At 39.8% G+C, this 21,078-nt stretch overlaps 4 protein-coding genes and 1 non-coding gene across 7 annotated transcripts; 2 read left to right on the top strand and 3 right to left on the bottom strand.

The window, feature by feature from the left end:
• Nucleotides 1-1,443: 1,443 nt before the first annotated feature.
• Trnag-ucc (transfer RNA glycine (anticodon UCC)) lies at nucleotides 1,444-1,515 on the bottom strand. The gene has a single exon. It is a non-coding gene; the product is annotated as a tRNA-Gly (tRNA).
• Nucleotides 1,516-3,135: 1,620 nt separating this feature from the next.
• On the top strand, nucleotides 3,136-8,671 carry LOC110063740 (L-amino-acid oxidase-like). Of its 3 annotated transcripts, none has more exons than XM_020770736.2 (7): nucleotides 3,136-3,267; nucleotides 4,230-4,331; nucleotides 4,834-5,046; nucleotides 5,778-5,820; nucleotides 6,385-7,146; nucleotides 7,382-7,579; nucleotides 8,361-8,671. In XM_020770736.2, exons 1-7 carry the CDS (start codon nucleotides 3,210-3,212, stop codon nucleotides 8,617-8,619), a joined length of 1,635 nt encoding a protein of 544 aa, XP_020626395.2. In that variant the 5' UTR covers nucleotides 3,136-3,209; the 3' UTR covers nucleotides 8,620-8,671. The 3 variants fall into 3 exon arrangements, with proteins under 3 accessions (XP_020626395.2, XP_020626394.2, XP_020626396.2); XM_020770735.2 differs by having other exon boundaries at nucleotides 3,137-3,267; nucleotides 4,215-4,331; XM_020770737.2 differs by lacking the exon at nucleotides 4,834-5,046 and having other exon boundaries at nucleotides 3,137-3,267; nucleotides 4,215-4,331.
• Nucleotides 8,672-9,410: 739 nt separating this feature from the next.
• On the bottom strand, nucleotides 9,411-12,176 carry LOC110063741 (DNA-directed RNA polymerase II subunit RPB4-like). Its single transcript, XM_020770738.2, has 4 exons — nucleotides 12,083-12,176; nucleotides 11,127-11,307; nucleotides 10,438-10,533; nucleotides 9,411-10,344 (listed from the first exon to the last, which is right to left on the bottom strand). The coding sequence occupies exons 1-4, from the start codon at nucleotides 12,156-12,158 to the stop codon at nucleotides 10,266-10,268; spliced, it is 432 nt and encodes a 143-aa protein (XP_020626397.1). The 5' UTR covers nucleotides 12,159-12,176; the 3' UTR covers nucleotides 9,411-10,265.
• Nucleotides 12,177-13,047: 871 nt separating this feature from the next.
• Nucleotides 13,048-16,683, bottom strand: LOC110063669 (BBSome complex member BBS1-like). Its single transcript, XM_020770669.2, has 2 exons — nucleotides 16,551-16,683; nucleotides 13,048-15,691 (listed from the first exon to the last, which is right to left on the bottom strand). Exons 1-2 carry the CDS (start codon nucleotides 16,577-16,579, stop codon nucleotides 13,942-13,944), a joined length of 1,779 nt encoding a protein of 592 aa, XP_020626328.2. The 5' UTR covers nucleotides 16,580-16,683; the 3' UTR covers nucleotides 13,048-13,941.
• A 79-nt stretch (nucleotides 16,684-16,762) lies between these two features.
• On the top strand, nucleotides 16,763-20,763 carry LOC110063670 (protein DDI1 homolog 2-like). The gene is made up of 3 exons (XM_020770670.2): nucleotides 16,763-17,105; nucleotides 18,233-18,951; nucleotides 19,854-20,763. The coding sequence occupies exons 1-3, from the start codon at nucleotides 16,853-16,855 to the stop codon at nucleotides 20,310-20,312; spliced, it is 1,431 nt and encodes a 476-aa protein (XP_020626329.2). The 5' UTR covers nucleotides 16,763-16,852; the 3' UTR covers nucleotides 20,313-20,763.
• Nucleotides 20,764-21,078: the final 315 nt, after the last annotated feature.

Genomic DNA, 21,078 nt, shown 5'->3' with positions numbered 1-21,078 from the left:
AATTTCACTAATTTCTTACATGGAGCGAAGCAACTTCTGTATGGAGCGAAGTAACTCTTGTATAAAGCAAAGTGACTTTGATTATGGAGCGAAGTGACTTTTGGTTGGGGTGAAGTGACTGGGGGTTAAATGACCATGGGGCAAAGTACGGATACCCCTTGGAATCCTTGTTTCAAGCTCTTCGCCCACGAAGAGCAACAGCACCTGTCAACAGTGCAGAGAAACAAGGCAAGGAATACATTTCGTTTCACTTCTTGAATTTCAAATGACTTAAATCAGTAAGAATTCAATCAGGCAAAGGCCTTTGTATTGAGAAGTAGGCTCGAAGAGCTCTTGGATTCAATCCCAGAGGTATTTACAGTATATTGCCCAGGTTCTGACCTCCAGTGGAAGAATCTGACCAATTGTGAGAATAATTTTAGTTTACGCGTCGTGCTTAAATGTGTCTGGAAAATTTGATAGTCCGTAAGGAAGCCGTTATTTCAGCTTTCGCATGAGAAAGTTTCGGCGCGTTGTTCTTGAGAAACACGTGTTCAAGGTTCCGTTCTCCTCAAGTAGTTGAAATTTAATTCTATGCTACCCACAGCCGTAGCTAGGGGGTGCCCCGAGATGCCCATGACCCCCCTTTTCTAAGCCTTTTTTGAGCAAACAACCTACAACAGGTGGCAAAAACGACATGACAATCTAGTGAGTACCCTCACGTTAACACACCCCCCTTTGAAAAAATCCTGGCTATGGCCGCTACGCCCCTGGGGCCTTGAAATATTTGCGCTTTTCACTGCTTTCTGAGGGTACGAGTAAAAGTGCCCGAATTTTAACTCTGTTTGAAAAAAGCTCCAAAATGTTCAAGTTTTTTTTTCTTATTACTGTCTCCTGAAGCTAAAGGGAACGACCGAGTGCATGAGGGAAGACTGGGCACTAGTACGACCCCTTTCCTCAAAATGTCAGGATCACTTTTATGAAAGAGTCACGTAAAATTAAGTATAAATCTACAAGAAACAGTTTGAGCTGTTCTTAACTAGTTAAAATTTTGCATTATCTCAGTTTGTGAAAAGTCTTGCAAATTTTAATATTTTATATGTTATATTTCTCCCCCGACCTCCGCCGACCACGAATTCGAACGTTCGTCAGTAGAAGGCTTTAAGTTATACCTGTTATACAAAGCGAAATGCAGCACCAAAATGATAGTAAGAGAGGATAATTCTGGATATTCGTACATTAAAATACAAGGAAACTGAAAACGCACCAAATGATTCGCTTCCCAACGCACGAACTTAGACATTTTCAAGTTGAAATAATATAAAAGTTTAAAACTTAACGAATAGTTTCGTGCCTCGGTTTTGATTTTCAAAAGGGGAGCACACACATAGAAAACAAAACAAAACTCAAGCTAGGGGAAAACAGACGAGTTAAAAGAATTGAAAAAAACATGAAAACGGAATGTGCGTTGGCCGGGAATCGAACCCGGGTCAACTGCTTGGAAGGCAGCTATGCTAACCACTATACCACCAACGCGCTCCTTGCAAATGTTGGTGAATTTTCGATACTTACCACATTTTTATATGAAAACCTTCGAGTTGACTGCGTTTCTAATAGAAATGGTCCTAAAAATGTCACAGTGATTAGCGAATTTCTTTAAGGAGCAGAGAAGTAAAAGAGATTCATAAACTCTTTTACTCAAAATTGGACTGGACTTTCGGACTGGACTTTCGGACTGAAGGACAAAAGAAGAGAATGACAAAGGAAACTTAAAATTCTCGTTACATGCCAAATCTATATATATGTGATATGTGTCCGAATGAACCCTGTCTCCTATCTATTATACTTAGACATTCATTTCTCTCGATTAGTTTCCGACTTGGCCATGATCTGACAAAATAAATGCACTGTTGTGTTAATTGGAGACATAAAATACTGCATGTAGTATACAAAAAATATCCTGTAAATAGGTAAAAAATTATGTAAAAAAATTGAACTGATGGCAGGCTAACCAGATTGCTATTTGACTATTTACAAAAAGTGGACGAGTTGAATTTGGGGACTCCAAAAACCAAATACACTAGGCCAGCCGCCTTCGTTACGTTACAAAAAAAGTCAGAAGTTTGTTGTTTTTTTTTCTCCTTACCGTTAGATACGAATTTTCCCGACTTCGCCGTGCTGGCCGACCTAAATCATAATAATTGTGCATAATTAAGTTTTATGAAGTTATTCTTAACACCGGCTAGCCAGTAAAGACATTTGCTTTTTATTTTTTCCCCGTGAAATGATATGTGACATGGCTACTTTTTTCTCGTGAATCGTGAATTCGTTAGTAGCCGTGACAGAACCGTTAAATGAGAAATAAACGTGGAATCATTTCGTTGTGAACTGTTACTTTGGTTATGTTTTCTGGTATTTTCGGCGGCCGACATTACGTGATAAACACTGTTTAACCGTGAAAGCCATCTCTGCGATCCTTATGCAATAGTCTTAGTTGGAACACGGTTTTCCTTTAGCTGCATTATACAAAAAGAAAAGATGTGAAGAAATGGCGAAGATGTTGAACAATGCTGTGCTTTGGACTGTAAGTTTCAAAAGCTCATTATAATTTTGTAAACTCGTATGAAAAATATGCCCTTTTTTCCTGAACGTGAAATGGCTATTTCAAGAACTGTGAAATGACCATTTTTATTTTCCGTGAAACGTGATCTAGGCCCTCTCTTTATCATCCTCCTCCTGGTGTATAAAGTGGTTGCTACTGACAAGAAATCGAGGGAGAAAAAGATTCTTTTACGATATTTTTATTATTTTCTCTAGTAGACGCACTTGAAGGCAACCTATACTTGGAGAAAGACTTTTCCCAAAGCAATTTTACGATATTTTTATTATTTTCTCTGGTAGACGCATTCGAAGGTAACCTATACTTAGAAGCACACCTTTTCCGTTAGTTTCCTTTGAACATCTGCGTAAACTTCGCCCACGCGGCAAGACACGCGGTAACACTGCGTTTATTCAGTGGGGTTTCTTGGCCGACAAGGCTTGTCGTGTAACTCCCATGGAATGTCTTAACGACAAACATGTGTTGCGCTTAGCCAAATACACGCGGTTACGTTATTTATCAAGTGAAGACACTGCCTAATGTTCAGCTGCTGCATGTGTACTGACGCAAGGTGGGACGTTGTTCCGTGTTAGCATCAAGCAGTCACTTTCTGTTTCTGCTGCCGATCGAAATGAGGAAGGCGTGCCTTGGGATCATTCTTGCCTTAATCGGAATTGCATTCTCTCAAGGTAAACTTCTTCCTATTTGATCCTTTTTAAAGTTTTGATTATCAATCAGGTCGAAATGCAAAATTTGAAAGGCCTAAGCCACCGCTTCTTTCAAACTATTCGAGAGTTGAGATTGTAACTTTCATGTTTGAAATGAAATCATTATCGCACGGTATTTTACTTTCAGTTATTGCTCTTGTAAGAGTGGAGCCCAATCAATACAACCACCTCTGTGCCGTACGACTGCAGTCATGTTAACGGAGTGATTAAATGACTGATCAAGCGTTTCTTTGCGCAAAACTTGAAAGTCAGAAAAATGGCTACATGCAATTGCGAGGTGTTCGTAAGCGGGGTACCACATGTATTTTAAAAACGTTATAATTTGAAAGTACAGAGTGTGGACTGCTTGTTTTTAGTGGCCGGTAATTTTAAGGGCTGACACTTTCATTCAATCGGCTCAATTTTGGCAACGAAAAAAATACTTAAAAAACCATTTGGGAATTTTAAAAATCAGTTTAATTTTAGCATATATAGTTCAGTGTTCAGAACAAAAGCGTCTAAAATTGCCAAATACAACAATCAGATCGTCTTTCATTGCTCGACCCACAAAAACACTTGAATACACTTGCTCTCTTGAATACATTCGACTTTGTTTCTGAAGCCTTATAAACCTTGTGAACGTCTTCAGCCAATAAAATGGCAAAGTCTCGTACAAAAAAACTTCAGTTCTGGGAAACTAATGACTTGGTAGTACACCACACATTGAAGTTTTTGTTTCTTGTTTCCTTTTTTTTTTCTGTGCGTGTGTTGTTTGATTTCTCGATCCGGACCGGCCGTTCCAGTTCCATAAGGGAGAGAGGGTTATAGAGGGAGGTCAATCAAGTTTACAGAGACATGATTTTCATTTCGGGTGAGGACTTAAGTATGACACTGACCCTCGCCGTCTTTTTTATTACTCTTCATGTTAGCCTCTTGCTCTTCAGAATGCAAGGACCGGAATGGCTCGACATTTTGCAAACATTACAAGGGATTATGTGCTACTAACTTTAGCATCAAGCAGGCTTGTCAGAAGACTTGCGGACTTTGTAAGTGTTGATAGTTTAATTTTGCAGTAGTTGTTTGTGGAATAAAAGTGATCGTTTAATAATACTTTCCACAAAAACTTAACTTTATTTCTTTACTGCCATAGCTCGTTATGATAGCTGTCTATATATCTATCTAGTACCCAGATCTTACTCGGTTTGACGCTGGGAGATCTGAGTTCGCCTCACGCTTACATTCCACCTCACAGGAAAAAAACGACTAGAAAAAAACACCATTATTGTATCATGATATGAGGATTACTTCGAAAAGTCAAAACCTAAAATTAAGAGCCCCAAAGATTTTGATTGATAGAAAACTAAATATAATGGTCCAGTTTTGTCAAAAATTACTATATGTGTGCACGGAAGTGACAAAAAGAGTCCTCTTGTAGGCAACACATGCGCAAAGTTGTTCTGCCAAATTGAAAACGTCCGACAAACCTTATCAAATTCTTGCGTCGTGCCTCGATCATTTGATGTATCTTGTATTTCTCAAATTGAACAGGTGATGGCGGAGGAGGGGGTGGGGGTGGGGATGGCGAGACCCCAATGGATTGTGACGTAGGTATTGTCGGTGGAGGGCTTGCTGGGCTGTATATGGCTGAATCACTCCTGAGACATAAGAAAGAGACCAAAGTGTGTGTTTTTGAAAGAGATACTCGCCTTGGTGGAAGAATCTACGATTATGTCTTTCCTCAAGTGCCTGATGAATCAGTAGGTTGGTGGAATAACTTTTAAAGTGACACTTTTCTGCAGTTATAAGTCTTTACAGTCTCTCTCTGCGGTAAGCAAGGACGAAGTTTCTCCATGAGGTTCCGATGGAGATAATAAATATATTAGTTTGGACGCGTTGTGTGAATAAGATGAAGCTTCTTTCATTAGTATAAAACTTTGTGAAACCAAAAAGGGGTTTTACCTGTTCCTTGGCCGATGGCATGGAATGCGAACCTCATAACCTCCACAGCTTACTCCAGTTTCTGTAGTATCAGAGGTCTCGAGGAGTCTTTCTCCTCCCCCGGCCCTGGATGGAATGCTAGTCCATCGTGGGTTAACCCCCTCCACCCTGGTATTTTTCAGGTGGCCCCCACAAATTGCAGCTAGCCATTTATATTTCTGTGTGAAGACAGATACTTTGAGAGTAAAATACGCTGCCCATGAGAACACAGTAGCACAACGACTTAGAGCTCAACAACCACTTACACTACGCCAGTTTCTTCTTTAAGATAATTTTTGTGGCATTGGAAGGAGTATAAAAGCTCAAGTTTTTCAATTGGGAGATACGATAGCTGCTTTCGGCACAACTCGATAAACCACCTGAAATGTATCCGATTGAAGTCACAATTGTCCAATCACAAACAGTATATACGGCACTCCAGAATTTGGCGATTACAGGAGCCACTCTTTTAATCAAGAGGGTGTTTAATGTGAATTATTTTGCTTGATGTTCAGGTCTTGGAGCTTGGAGGGTTGACATGGTTCATTACAACATGAGGTAACAATTGTACTCCTTTTGAGCCGAAATTGTCCCATGCGCAATATATACATATCTAGAGGCGCTCCAAAAACGAAGGGTTACAAATAAAGAACGATATTTGAAAGGTTTCTTGAGTCTTCGAATATATGAAATTGTTGTTCCTTGTTGTACTTACTGAATGCGAAATCGCGAATGGGAGTTAAATTAAGAAAACCACAACGGCAACGGCAACGTCGCTAAACAACATGTTTATTTATGAGCAGTACAATATGGCTATGCGCGTGCGTTATAATTCTTGGCACATTTCTATGCCCTCGTCTGCAAAACAACGTGAAATGACCAAATTCTGCGTTGTCTGGAGAACGTGAACCACGAGGGATAATTTTTAAAATTTATGTTTCTAATTTCACGCTATGTTCTATATTTAGTTTCGAGATAGTTTTGACAGAGAGCGGTTTCGTTGGTTAGAAGGAAGAGGCTTGCAATGGTTTTTCGTTGGTTAAAAAAGCCATTACTGACTAGTCCGCTAACAGGAGCAAACTAATGGAGTATAAAATATAATTTGGTGCTTTATTTTTTCAGGAATATCCTCTCAAGGCTTAACATTCCTCACAAAGAATGGAACTTTTACTCGAATCCTCGGACAGAGTGCAGGGGTGGTTTTTCACGAGACCAACATGAAATCAAACGAAAATACTTTCCGGCTTTGACTCTGGGTAAATTCAAAGACATGACTTGCTCACAGATGCTAGACTTTCTCCTCAAGAAAGAACACCGCGCCCAAATGCACAACTTCGCGACGTTTGAAACATTTCAGCACCACTTTCTGACGCCGGAAGGTTCCAGGTTTTACTTTGACGTCTTCGGCTACGACGGCGACCTCAAGGGCAGCCCAGAAGGCGTGGTGGAATACTACGAACAACTAGCTAAACTCTCCGGCAAAGAGATCCGACCTCTCAAAGGAATGTCCGCGTTCGTGGATGCCGTGGCCAAATCCGCTAAGAGCCTGGGAGCGAAAATATTCTTGGGTGGCGACAACAAGGTTCTTTCAATAAACAAACAGGCAAACCAGTTTGTTCTCAAGACTCCAAAGCATGAAGTTAAAGTGGACAAGCTTGTGATTGCAGCGCCTCCTGGCTCGTTCGGAAAAGTCTCTGGTAGCGTGGCTGAACGAATTCAGCGCGAGAACGCTTATCAGTCCATTCTTCCACGGCCGGCCTTCAAAGGAGCAGCGGTCTATCCCAGGGCGTGGTGGGACGAAATTATGGATCCGAAAGACAAACTTCACCCCATGGAGAGGTTCTTGTCAAACAGCGATTGTCTTGGATGGTCGTTACCTCACAGGTGATTCCCCTAACTCTTTAATTTATCCCCTTCATGCGCTAAAGAAGACGGAACATTCGACTTAAAGTTGCCCTTGAACTGACAAAATTTCAGCGGGTAAAACCTGACGACGAAAAATTCATTATTTCGCTCCGTTCTTAATTAATAACAATAAATTGCAAGAACAAGAACTGGCACTTTCTATCAATACCCTTTCATTTATAAATTAAACAAAACCACTTTTCTTTTATGTTAGTGGGCGCGGTCAAAATGGCGAAGCAGTTCTCCACGTGTCGTACAAAGATGGCGCGTGTGGCGAGAAATGGGGCGAGATCCTCAAGTTACCTAAACATATTATGGATCAAGAAATTCATCGCGCTTTGGAATACAAGTTTAACCGGAAAATTCCTCAACCTCTGAGCACTGTCTATCAGTACTGGGACGAAGGAGCTTGGTAATCAACTGTTTTCCTAAATATTATTATCACAGTTGAAAAATATTTATTTACCACTCGCCTGACTCGTTTCTTTTCTTTCCTTGCAACATTCCAATATTGGAAGCAGTTATTATTTTACAATTACCTATGAAATATAGACACCTCTGCTTTCTTTGTTGATTTTCTGGGAGCCGGTCTCTCGTGCTGCAAACTTCACCACTTTTCAAGCTATGGCCTACTTACAACTGCTCATATATACCCATGCTACACTGTTATCAGAGGCCCCGTCCACGTTACACCTGAGGAGTTTGAAAACGCGGCTTCATCTCTACTGTTAGGCCTCCAGTCCATACTAATCTGTCACGAAAAAGGAGCATTTCGAAAACTCTCTTCAAACCGGAGAAATTTGAAAACACCGGCTTTGCGTTTCAGTGTTGTCAGAAAACATTTTGAAAACGGAGCTTTTCCACGACAATCATAGGATTTCCCTGTTCGAGTTTCCCTCAAACACAAATCCAAATTGACCGGTGATTATTGCGTATTCACATTTCTCCGGCCTAGTGTGGACCGAAAACATTTGATGTGTTTTCAGAGTGAAAACTCCGTTTTCAAATTCCTCCAGCGTAGTGTGGACGGAGCCTGAATCGAACTAAATATAAAATCAAGGTCTGTTTTCTTCCACAAGGTTTCAGCTGACATTTATACTTTCAGTTCCATATGTTTACGAATCTCAAGTGAATCTCTTGAAATTCCTAAGAATGATATTGAAAAGTAGCCAATGTTTTTGCCTCCTCTTAAGGTACCTACAGAAGCCTGGGAGCCGTGTTTCTATGAAGCAAGTCACTGACTGGGCTAAAAGGCCATTCCCTGGAGAGCAGATCTATGTTGTTGGTAGCGCATATCATCCCTACCGGGGGTACGCAGAGGGAGCCATTATGTCGGCCAACAATGCTTTAAACAACGGATGGCAAATTCCTATACCCAGTCGTCCCCGACACTTCCAACGCATACACATCCCCAAGAGCTTTGCCGAAGTGGATTGGAGGAATATAAGATAGACAAGATCACGTGATAAGCTTATGGGCAAAAATAAAATATAATTCCCTCTTATGGTGGTCAATCTGTTAATTTTTCAAGACCTTGACCTCTTTTCCCCCGCCCTTTTTACTTGGGAATCCAGGTTAGCCAGCCCCAAACAAATATCTTTCATTTGAGAAATGAGGTCTTATCCATTGACACTCTGGCAACTGTGTAGCCGATTAGCTGGGAAGCTGCTTGGGTGAATTTCCAGTTACGTTATTTGACGCGCGTCAACAGGCGCAAATTTTAATAGCTTTATGGCGTACATAAAATAAAGCAAATGTATGGATGGTTTGTGTCTACTGTGGTTCAAATTTTTCCAGACACAAGCGGTCAATACATTTGCTCTCTCTATGGCTTACCTGATACCCTCTCCCATCGGAAAAAAGTGACTATCCATCAGTCTGTCTGTCTGTCTGTCTGTGTCTGTCTGTCTGTTTGTGTCTGTCTATGTCTGTCTGTCTGTCTGTCTGTCTGTGTCTGTCTGTCTGTCTGTCAACCAAATTGGTCAGCAGCTTAAAAATATATTACTACTGCTAGCCTTGCCTCGTCTCTAGCCTTGCCTAGTCTCTTATCATTGTGCAGGAATTTTGTCTGCTCGCTTTCTTTTTTCTTCTAGCTTGAGTCTCTTTGATCATGAACATGCAGCTCTTGTAACTAGTAAAACAAATTGTTCTTGTTTTCACCAGCTGTTACTTGTTTGATGTGTGACTATTGAATGGAAGCAAAGGGCAGCTTAAGAATAATACCCCTGAACACTACAGAAAGAGACAAGGCATTCAAACTTTATTAGGTCCACAAGCCAGTAGCTAGTCTAGGTGCAACTCAACTCCCCTAAACTCTCTTCCCCATCTCACACAAATACCTACACCAGAAAATTTTCCTTACTGGAACAAGAAAGGCCCGTCTTCACATTGATCAGACCCCTCTACTTTCAGGACCTCTTGAATTGACACTGTAATGCTCAACAATGATTGGCTGAAATATGTTACTAACTCACTGGTCACCATACTGTTATACCGTAGGAAAAGAATCAGGTATCACAGGGTTTTTTTTTCTGAAAAATAATTCTAACTTTGGGATGAGAGTTTCTTGACAAAGAGCTGGAACAACACTCTCTAGTAATGATGGGAGAAGTCTTGTCTATTTCATCTCTCTTTCTCATTTTTCCTCAGCAATGAGTTTTATCTACACATAGCTTATGCCATCTTGATCATAACATGTTGTTCTTAAAGTTTAGGTTAAGCGTCCTAAATGGGCTCTTGCACTCTTGGGGCAAACACAGATATGTGATAAAAATAAAAATAAATGTCTTGAAGAAATTCAAGGAGAATAAATGAAAATATGTGAAGCAGTGCTGATAAAAAAATTCTATTCATCACTGTCTATACAAAAGAAGACTATTAACAATGGATAACACACTAATTGTCACAAAAATGTTCTGGCTTTCATGCAGGGAATGAGAATACTGCATAGTTCTCAAATAAGGAAAGTCACAGCTTGACTTGGATATTAAAACTCTTGCGGCGTGATGAACCCTTGCATAACAACAGCTGCAAGTTGATGTCACAGACTTGATTTTGGCCAAGAAATGCTCTCAACAAATATATGGATGGTTTTGAGTTTAGTACTGGAAACTTCTATGTGTCTGAATATCATCAAGTAACTGTTGAAGGTCGTCATCTTCAAATCTACCCTCCAAGCTGCAAATGAAATGAATATACATGTAATCGATTCAGGAGGGACAAACCATGTGCAGTAAGAGTAAATTGATGGCGATGAGGAACGAGTCTCACCTTGGAATCAAAGCTTTGGCCTCCTCAGCTGTCTCAGGACATAAGTTAGCCAAACATGCCAGTTCAAACTTATGGAGTTTCTTCTTACCAAGCAAACTACAACAAGAGATACATGTTCAGAAAAAACAAGCCCTACAACCAATTCTTGTTTTTTTCAGTTTTAAGAATAGAGTTGAAGCATCCCTAAAATTATGGCTTGAGGTCTGGGAAACATCAGTTGACAAATGATGATGGGAAACCATTGGTTCCACTCAGTATATTAAACGAAAACAAAATTTACACAAATGTATTGTTAATAGAATTTGTACCAAAAATGCAGACTTTTTCTACATAGTAAAACAAATTAGGTCTTAAAAAAGTCATTTTCCTCACAAAAATCTGCAAATTGCAGCATACACACATAGAAACTTAACTTCCACACAAAACAAGAAAGTTTGACCAAAACCCTCTATTGACCTTGTTCCATTCCAGTGAAAGTGCCCTCAGGACCAGTGAATCTTACTTGAGTTATCGTGCAAGCTGCTATTTGTCTCTTTAATATGGCAAGTGTTTAATCCAGCAAGTGTTCCAAAAAAGAGGTGTTCATTCATAGGCAAAATACTTGCAAATGTTTTCAGATGTTCCTTTGTCTGTCACAACACTCAGTGAATATGAATCTTACCGCTTTATGTAATTCAAAAATTTTTTACCTTCTCACTTGTGCAATGGTTTCTCTGTTCTTGTATCGACTAAACTTCTGTGTATAGTTTAATGTTTTCATGAAGACTTCCGACAGTTCTTGTTCTTCCTCTGCTCCTTCATTCTGAGTCTTTCTGTGTTCAAGCAACATGTAAACCTCAGAGTTCAACAAAGTTTCAGCACTTTCAAACTCTGAAAGAAGATTTAATACTCTTATTAATCTAAGTACAGTTTACTCTGGTTTAGTGGTCTGCACAAAAGCTGGTGTGAATTTATTATCAGTCTAACAGACCCTAATCAGAGTCACACTAGCTAGTGCAGGCTTTGTTTAAGTTAGTTCTAGGGTTAGGGATAATTTGAGGATTCAAGATTTAATATTGCTTGGATTGTCCTGATCTTCCATCTCACATCAGCTGGCCTGGATAGACCACTCCGTTCTGTCCCTCCCTTGATAACACAGTCACTTTTCTGCTCAGAGCATATGCTCTTTTGGTTGAAACGTCAACATATTCTACTGCCCCATTTGTTTCTAGATCACCGTACAGATGAGCCCAGCTGTTAGAGCAAAGAAAACTTTCAGTGTAAAAACATGTAGTAAGAAATATCGCTTAAGTCTTGCTACTAGTCAAGGGGATTCAATCTCACAATATATTTTTGTCGATCAATATGTCTGTCAGGCAACTTCGCCACCCGATTAAGACAAAACAAACATTGAAACCTGCCTCAACTTGCACACTTAATTCAAATCTAAGCTTTGTTCAGTTACAATAGCGTATTTGTGACATCGGTGAATGGTTGAAAAGACATCACCTCCTGCTTTTTTCCCTCAATAGTTTTGACTTCTCAACTCAGTGAATAGTAAGTCCCTGTTTTTTGTGGACATAAAAGCATCTGACACTTCAGTTTTTACTTTCAACATTCGCACCCTTTCTTTTGTTAAGTAAAAGCGTCGAAGATTATTCCAAACCTTTCGGAAATTGTAGTTCTGTCGCGTCTTCTTCTGTCGCTGAAGATTGGGCAGACGGTGCTCCTCCGGTCGCCATGTTGGAAGACTTAGTGGCCACTCAAAACGATAGCTTTGGTTTCCAGGCCCTGGCACACAAAGCAACTCAAGAAGGCAGTAGAGTGGGAAGGGGACACAAACAGCAATATGGGAACAAACAAACAGGAAGAAAGTTTACTATCAGGCCAGCGATGCTTTTGTATTTGCCAGTTTCCTGGTGGATGATGGTCTGCTCAAATCCCAGTTGTTCTACCTCTGCTAACTTACTGCAATATGGGCTATGACTTTTTTTTTCGAGAGTGTGCAGAACAGTGGAAGTAAAAAAGGTGGGGTGGGTCTTCCCCATCTCAGGGATCAGGGGGAGGAAGGGACCCTACAAAGTTCTATACGGTGAGGCTCTGCCCCATGGTCTAACCGTTTACCCTTTTGTATACCATTTTCACAGAAAAGGTACCTCTTTCACATACCTTTCATTGAAAAAGGGACCCCTTACAAATACTTTCATAACTGACCCGTATCTGCCAGAGAAGGAAGTCTTCTTGTAATATTTATGAGTGCTAAATAAATGAAATGATACAGCCATAAGGTGAGTCCATCTGGAATTGTTTAATTTAAGGTCCCTTAAAATAACCAAATGATAGATTTTCCTACCCTTTCATACTTCTCAACAAGTGAAATCCCTAGCCTTCTATACACCTGAAGGAAAAAGGTACCCCTTTGAGGCAGAACCTCCCCATATAGGCCATTATAAGGAGTACCCCCCGCTCCCTAGGGTCTCTCCATCCAAACTCCCTGCTAATGTTTATTTCCCTTTCTTCATATTATTCCCTACCTAGACATTATTGTCTGTAACATACTAACCCCAATTTAATACATGCTGTGCAAAATGCATGTACAGTTGTACTGTATGCATTGAATAGTCAGTTAAGTTGGTTTCTAATCTTTATTGGTTATTGCTTACTTACATAACATGCAGGCAATGCTACGGCAACCACGTTCTTTATTGTCCAGTTATTATTATGGACAATAACAATATTATTATACAAAGTACATGTAGTTGTTTTCAAGAGGACAATCTGAGCATGCCAAAGTTTTCACTGCATTCACAAACTACAGAGGCCCTGTTATTGTACGATTCTGACATACAACATTGAGGCCCATAAAAATTATGAGCCAGGAAAGAGGTGACTTGACCTTCCAAAACTGCAACATAAAAAGCTTTGAAAATTTTCACATTGGGAATGGAATGTGCTTAACACTCCTAACTGAGGTTCTTCACCATGCAAAAAGTCCTGACAGAAAATCTCTCAAAAGTAGCTCAGGGAATCTTCATCTTGGTTTCTAGTTATTGTACTGAACATATTTATTTACATCACTGGTAATACTTTTTTCTACAGCAACTAGAATTACTCAATCACCATTCTTTTTGACAATGGATAGCCAGGGCTGAGCTGACAACTGCAGTTGGAAAGAAGCTTAGAAATGAGCCAATGGGTCCACGATAAATACATAACATTGTATCCACAGAATGATAAGAAAGTGATTGTACAAATAATTATGTGTAGCTTTGTTGCATTCATTTTCCATACAAAAATCTTCATCTCACTGAACAGTCAACTATTGGCCAGAAAACATGGATTACTAAGTGGAATGGGACCAATGAATCAGGCAGGAAAAGGGACTTTTCCCAGCTCTCCATCCAGCTCCTCGGTGGCTTTTGACCTCCTACATTTGTACAGTGCACCAGTTTGGGCATGAACGGAAACAACAAACTACATACAGACCAAGGAGACTTAAAGTTTTACAAACAAATTTAGGCTTTCCTACACAATTACTAAAGCCTCGCTAACTGGCATATTGATGACGGCAGTGATAACTGGAATGCTGTTGCCCTGATGTAAGACAAACACTTTGATGGAATCTGAAATCCCTTTATCACTGATACATTCCACCAGTGTTTCATAGGTGTACATTAGCCCAGGCACTAGCAGTGGAACTGTAATACAAGGCTTGGACAGTGCATACAGTGAGTCATCAAACTGGAAGGTAATGAGCAAATTTGTTGATGGCACACTGGATGAAATGTTCTGTAAGTTTACTGTCAACTTGAAGGCTGGCCCGATACCGTGAACATGCGCTGACAGCTTCAGAGGTTCTGTGGTAGAGGATGAAATGGGGTTTAAGCTTTTTTGCAGTGAACTGACATATGCTCTTGCAGCCATCAGGCGAAGTAGGTACAGATCATGCTGGAACATTCTGTGCATGCTTCCAGCACTGTCTCGCTCACGCAGTGTCTGATCGACAAAAAGCTTCGTCTTTTTAGGAACATTGAGCTTAATGGATTGGGCAGGGGGTGGACCAGGGGTCAAATCCTTCCCTTCAAAGGTTGCAGTCCTCTTTAAGATTTTCACATAGAGACCTCCACCTTTAGTGATTAGAATCAAGGCACTGTCCTCCCGACCAAAGCGACCAAACTTCATAGCTGTGACTGCATCTGACATTTTGATTGTGTTGACGAGATACTTCTCTTTGTAGATCCTGACTTCACCATTGCTCAATGCCACCATGACAGCCTTGAAACCTCTTACTTTGTGATCCATGAGGCTCATTGTGGTGATGTTGGTGGGAAGATAAACTGTCCACAGCTTCTTTCCTTTAGTGGAATAACAAACTAATGTGTTATCCATACACCCGACTATGATGCTCTTTCCAGTGCGTTCCAAACCAACTGCTTGGGCTCCTAGTTCGATGCATGCCTTGGCCAATTTGCTGCCTCTTTTAAGTGTGTATACCTTGCCATCACGGCAAGCAACAACAATGCGGAACTCAACATCAAACAAACCATTGACTGAGATGAACACTGGTACACTAGGAAGGCTCATTCTTGCAAGAACAGTAAAAGCTTCAGGATCAAGGACGAAGACATCCTTACTCTCTGTGCCGATTACCAGACAACTTACAGCGTCATCATCAGCCATGCTCTTCTTCATCGTTCCCATGCATGTGATCACCGTCTGCCTCTTTAAAGGAGTATGCTTGTGGATGCTGGCAAAAGCTTCTAACTCTTCTGGCTCAAGGGATAGCAACTTCAGCGAGCGAACAGTCAGCAAACCTTCACTGCCTTCATTTTTTAAACTTTCCAACATCTCTCTGAGAACGTGAATATCAATCTTGTCTTCCTTGGCCTGGTTCCAGAGGTCTTGCTCCACAGCATTTACATCCAATGGTGGTAGGGTGAACTTGAAGTATGGCCTCAAGTTCTTGTAAACATAAATAAATGGACCAGAAGCCACAGCCACAGCAGGGGTGCGAGGATCATTTGTATCCATGTAGAACGTTACCAGAGCTGTAGGTAGATCAATAATAGCACTCTCCATGAAGAGGCTAGTGCCCTTGAACACCTTTAGCTTCATGTCAAACGTTCCCGAACCCAGATCAGCCACAAGGAGCTTGTGGTCAGAGTCCGCATTCAGATCAGCTAAAGAAATTGATGTGGAGAACGTGTACAGTCTAGCCACTGGATCCTGATGGGCATTGAGCCATAGACTTTTCTCTGGAGTTTCTTCATCATCCCTACAGAGTTAAAAAGTAAAATTGGATTTTGTATATATAGAGTAATGAACATTGGTACTGAAGACACGACTGATCATTGCAGTTGTACACACAACTTAAGCAGCTGTGAAATTGAGCCTGGCTTTAATTCTGCAACTGCTTAAGTTGTGTGTACAACTGCCAACTGCCATGATCAATCATGTCTTCATCTCTTTCTCCACAGTTCAAAATTATATGTGATATTTCATATATTCATTTGTAACATATTTGGTACTGTTGGAGGGTATACTATAGGGATGAAAGAGCAATTAATAAGCAGCTTCTCCTTAAAATATCAAACCACTACCAAGAAGGAAATTGAAAAAAGGTAACGAAATTATTAATGAAGTTTTTTTAATTGCAGTAAATGTGTCACAATCAAATATCTACAATTTTATAAAATTATATTTTGAGGTTCCCTCAAACAGACAAGCACCCTATCAGAAGAAACATTCGGTTCGTACAAGAACTGACCGACAAGGTATAAAGGAAAGGAAAGATTTATGGATGAAAACGAAATACAATTCGGCAATTATGTTGCTAGGCAAAATGAAAGAGTGACGCTTTAACTTCGACAGAAGTTCAAGAGTGAAGAATGATAAAGTGCTAGAAACATGGAACAGAAGAAAATATCAGGATTAACCTCTTCCTTTTTAACGTTTTTCAAAAGTAAAACCATTCAATTTTGTTCATACATATACAATATGAAAACATCGGCGAAGATCGATGCTGTGGAATACACTTGATAGTAATTACCTATACAGCTTCAGAGACTTTCCAAAGCAATTTAACCAATGCAGTATTGCATATACCCGTTATTCGTTAGGAAAATTGTACTTACTTGTGACCAGAATCCCCGTGAGAACTCATCTTTGATGCCGAAAATTATAAAATACAGAAGAAAGGCGGCAGAAAAATACAGGTAATATTTTTGCAGCCGATTTCTGCTTCAACCCCAGGCAACTTTGCAAGCACAGATAATCAATCCCACAACCCCTTGCGATACAAACGGCTTGGCAGATAGGACCCTGGAAACTAGTTTCTTCATTTCCGCTTAGCTTTGTCAGAGTTACAAAGCATTTACTATTTAATTGTGGTAATAGCTATTGTTTTATAGCACTTGTTCGATTCTTCAGTGGGAAGATGAAGGTCACAGCTACTTTAGAGGGCGATCAGATATTCACACTCGACGTCAGTGAGGATTTAGAGCTCGAAAACTTCAAAGCTCTACTGGAATTCGAGTGCGGAGTTCAGTCGTCCCAAATAGTGATTTTTCACAACGGAGTTCCACTTGGCGATGACAAGAAGACGTTGAATGGTTATGGAATTAAAGATGGCGATGTCCTCCTGATACAGCGTGCTTTACGGTCCACACAACCTCCTGTTCAGTTACGAGGTATGTTGTAACTTTAGCCTTAAAGAAAGCTAATAACTTAGTAAGATTAAGTTAAGTTTATATTTTGTACTAGCTTACTTGTGGTGAACTATGGAAAATTTAATTTGATCGATCCTGTTAAAGCCAGCGAGTTAGGCTTAAGTCTTCTACGAGTGGAACTTAAGATTTTGATCTTCAATGTGCTTTTCATGGTAAGGTTCATTAAACAACTTGCTTTTGCAATATAAAAGTTACATGTATGTCGTGCAAGAAAACCTTCCATTGAATGACTAACACGTGCGGCATAGAAAATGCTGACATCATCAAGTCAATTCAGTGACGATCTTCGTTGTCAGAAATCGTGTAAGTGTATTTCTTCGTAGTGTTCACAGATACACTGATAAACTTCTATAAATCAACATTAGCATGTGTTTTGTTTGTTTTTAAACTGATCACAACTTGTGGACAACATTTTAATAGGAATGGCTTTTCTAGACTGGTTGCTAAGCAACCGTGAAAGTTGTAAGTAAGTAATCATTCTTTAAAACATTGTAGTACACTCCTGCTAAGACTGGTTTCCAAGTAGCTGTACCTAGACAAACTCATAGATACAGTTGTGATGTCGAATGCTTATACCACATTATTATTAAAGGGAGAGCTTCAGCATATGCTCAAGCTTCAGTGTTAGTGTAAAGTATCTTTTTCACTTTTTTACTGAATCATGTGTAGTTCAGCAATCATGTGCAATTAACATTTACACAGAGAGTGACAAATTCATTATTGAACATCAAATTTATTATTTAGGGCAAAGGTTTTTCAGGACACATGCATGAGTTATACTACTCATATCCGATTGGTTCATTAGGAAAGCAACTGAGTGTGCATGGGAGACGGAACACATAAAATGAATTCCACTCAGATATACCACCTCTATTGCAATGTTTACATGATTGACCATGAAACTTTCAAAGAAAAATTTCCCTCAAAAATTATCAGCTTGCTTTTAATTGTTTAATAAACAATGGAATCGAATGGGCTAATGTTAAAGCTTGCACATGTGCCAAGCTGTGAGACCATAACTTTAAAAAGGTATGTTTTCATCATTTTTTTTTTTTTTCAAAATTTCTTTGTATTTTGAATTTTTTTAGGAACTGCTCCACCTGGCAGTTTAAACTGGGGTAATGTACAAATACCCAACAACTCATCTCGTCCCCAATCAGGCCGCAATCAAGCAGGCTCAGGACAGTTGAGGCAGACACCTGTGGACCCAGACAGTCCTGAGTACATTAGAGACATGTTCCTAGCTGATCCCCACCAACTTTCTCTACTCAAAGAAAGAAATCCAGAGCTTGCTGCTGCACTGTTGAGTGGAAATTTACAAGAGTTCGCATCAATGCTTCAAAGACAACGGCAAGAGAGGGCTGACAGAGATATGCAGAGGATTCGCACCATGAATGCTGATCCCTTTGACTTAGAGGCTCAAAAACAAATTGCCGAGGAGATTCGCATGTCAAATGTCAATCAGAATATGGAGATAGCTATGGAGTACTCTCCAGAATCCTTTGGCAAGGTGGTCATGCTTTATATTAACTGTAAACTTGATGGACACCCTGTTAAAGCTTTTGTTGATTCAGGAGCCCAGATGACGTTCATGAGTGTAGCCTGTGCCGAGAGGTGTCACATTATGCGGCTGCTGGATCAGCGGTGGGCAGGAATTGCAAAGGGCGTGGGAACGCAGAAAATTGTTGGACGTGTTCACGTGGCTCAGATCCAGATAGAGAATGACTTTTTGCCATCATCCTTTTCTGTTATGGAGGACCAACCAATGGATCTTGTTTTGGGGTTAGATATGCTTAAAAGGCACCAGGTGAGATGTTCTTAGTTTTACAGAACTTACAATAAGAAAATGCACTTGTAAGAGGACATAAAAGACAAGTTGTTACCATTTTATTTTAGGTGAAGTCTTGGAAAACTAATGATTTAATGTGCTCTCATTTAATGACTAACAAGATTATTTCATTGCATGAATCAGTGTGAATACACATTAAAAGGGAGAACTGCATGTGAATTATAATGTGCAGTTTATATATCATTATATGGTACTTATCAAGTTAACGAGGTTAAAAAATAAAAAGACGTCTTGTTAACATTAATTAATTCAACAGTTAAACAATTATTATTGGATGAGGTTGAGCCAAAAATCACAGTTTGTCAGTGACAAGCAGGTCAATTAATTATTTGCCAGGGCCAAAGGCAGAGACAAATATTGATCTGCAAGACACTGACAAGTCACATTACTTTGCAATAACCGAGTTCAATAATTGTTTGTCATTTGATCACCAAGTTTGTTTTCATATTCAAATCACTCTCTGACAGCTCAGGGAGTGGATCTGCTATTTGTCACTCAAGGGCATGGTTCCAATTACACATGAGCAGAATATTATTTGCAGCAAAACACATCTAGACCTGTAGAATTACACGAGGAGACCATTGCAGACAGTTATTTGCAAGTCATGTGGTGGGCTCTCGGTCAGTGAAAAGGATGGGAAAATGCATTGAATGATAATGAACAATCATAGCCCATTATTTACATTGTAATGAAGCGCCTTAATTTGATTCATGGATTATTTTTTATGCTGGTCAGGGAAAGTTGAACTGATATAAGTAACATTATCTGCCAATACAGGCTGCCATTAAGAGCAACTGAGCAGCTATATGGAATGAATAAATTAACTAACATACTTATGTTTGTTGTGTTTCACTCTTCAGTGCTGTATCGACCTCAAAAACAATGTACTGAGAATTGGAACTACTGGAACAGAAACACCCTTCCTAGCTGAGTCTGAACTGCCAGTGACTGATCGTCTGGCATTTGGTGAAGAAGGGGGACAAATGGAGGTTGAGGACAAACAGCTAGCTGAAATGGAAGACAAGGAGCTTGCAGAAGCAATGGACAGATCAGTAAGGGAGGCTGCTCAAGGCACGTCTTCTTCATCGTCTTCTCAATCACTTCCATCGCAGTCTTCATCGGCTTCGGGTGTTTCCAGTTCCTCATCTGGGGCAGGTGTAGCCAGTTTTCCAGAAGCTAGCATTCAGAGGATAGTTGAAATGGGATTCACAAGGGAGGAAGCTATTTTAGAATTACAGAGGAAAAATGGCAATGTTGATGTTGCTGCCGCTGCTCTGTTAGCTAGGTCACTTAAATTACCATCATCAGTGAATAGGTGACGACATTAGGATAAGACCATTGTAGTCGTGATTTTGTGGGTTGCTGAATTAAAAATCCTTAGGTCTTAAAGTAGGTCTTAATGTCGTGTAACTGATATTTATCAAAGTTGTGGTTACATATTTTGACAAGCAATGTATTTTTTTAACATATTTTAGAAATTACTTGAAGTTGCTGTACATGTTGTAAAGCTGTGAAAACATTGGATGATTGTTGGTGCGTAGGTTATAAATATGGGCGCTGTTTGTCCCAAGCTTTAAAACGTCTACAGCATTCATTGTTTTCTGACTTACAAAAGTATGTGTACAAAATTAATGTGTGTACCTAATGGGCACAATTGGATTTCCTTTGAGCATGTACATGCTTTTGGAAAGGGACTATTAATATTTAACTGACTTGGAATTGAGTTTTTTCAGTTACATTGTAAATTAAAGTTACTGTTTCCGGTGAGAATGAACTTGTATTATCTTTTTAAATCCTTTAATCTCAACCTATATTAAATTCTACTTAGTGGGCACCTCTCCAAGGCGGGTAGCATGGCAGATCTCACCCAAATTTGTGGTGTTTTTCTGAAAATCGACTATAAGGTGAACATTTTTTCAAAGCTGAACAGTGGTAATTATTTTAAGCAAACTTCCAATCTTGTGAAAGGTACCTCTCAAGGTGGACACGAAGTGTATTCTTTTCGGACAATTGATTCATTTTAAGAACAGGATGATGTTATTTCAAATTTGCCAGTGACTGAAACAGACATGGGCAATCTGGTTG

Source organism: Orbicella faveolata, unplaced genomic scaffold, assembly GCF_042242905.1.
Source record: "Orbicella faveolata isolate gen_17 unplaced genomic scaffold, um_ofav_v1 contig_12, whole genome shotgun sequence".
Lineage (NCBI taxonomy): Eukaryota > Metazoa > Cnidaria > Anthozoa > Scleractinia > Merulinidae > Orbicella > Orbicella faveolata.
Note: the sequence above shows the minus strand (reverse complement) of the source record. Positions and strands in the feature narration are given on the sequence as shown.

Excerpts from the sequence above, each read along its gene's own strand:
- LOC110063740 (XM_020770735.2), top strand. The coding sequence starts at position 3,210 with ATGAGGAAGGCGTGCCTTGGGATCATTCTTGCCTTAATCGGAATTGCA. Across the intron at positions 5,821-6,384 it reads ATGGTTCATTACAACATGAG|GAATATCCTCTCAAGGCTTA; the intron begins GTAACAATTGTA and ends TTATTTTTTCAG. Across the intron at positions 7,580-8,360 it reads TACTGGGACGAAGGAGCTTG|GTACCTACAGAAGCCTGGGA; the intron begins GTAATCAACTGT and ends CCTCCTCTTAAG.
- LOC110063741 (XM_020770738.2), bottom strand. The coding sequence starts at position 12,158 with ATGGCGACCGGAGGAGCACCGTCTGCCCAATCTTCAGCGACAGAAGAA. Across the intron at positions 11,308-12,082 it reads AGAACTACAATTTCCGAAAG|AGTTTGAAAGTGCTGAAACT; the intron begins GTTTGGAATAAT and ends ATCTTCTTTCAG. Across the intron at positions 10,345-10,437 it reads GCCAAAGCTTTGATTCCAAG|CTTGGAGGGTAGATTTGAAG; the intron begins GTGAGACTCGTT and ends TTTCATTTGCAG.
- LOC110063669 (XM_020770669.2), bottom strand. The coding sequence starts at position 16,579 with ATGAGTTCTCACGGGGATTCTGGTCACAA. Across the intron at positions 15,692-16,550 it reads CACGGGGATTCTGGTCACAA|GGATGATGAAGAAACTCCAG; the intron begins GTAAGTACAATT and ends TTAACTCTGTAG.
- LOC110063670 (XM_020770670.2), top strand. The coding sequence starts at position 16,853 with ATGAAGGTCACAGCTACTTTAGAGGGCGATCAGATATTCACACTCGAC. Across the intron at positions 17,106-18,232 it reads ACCTCCTGTTCAGTTACGAG|GAACTGCTCCACCTGGCAGT; the intron begins GTATGTTGTAAC and ends GAATTTTTTTAG. Across the intron at positions 18,952-19,853 it reads ATATGCTTAAAAGGCACCAG|TGCTGTATCGACCTCAAAAA; the intron begins GTGAGATGTTCT and ends TTCACTCTTCAG.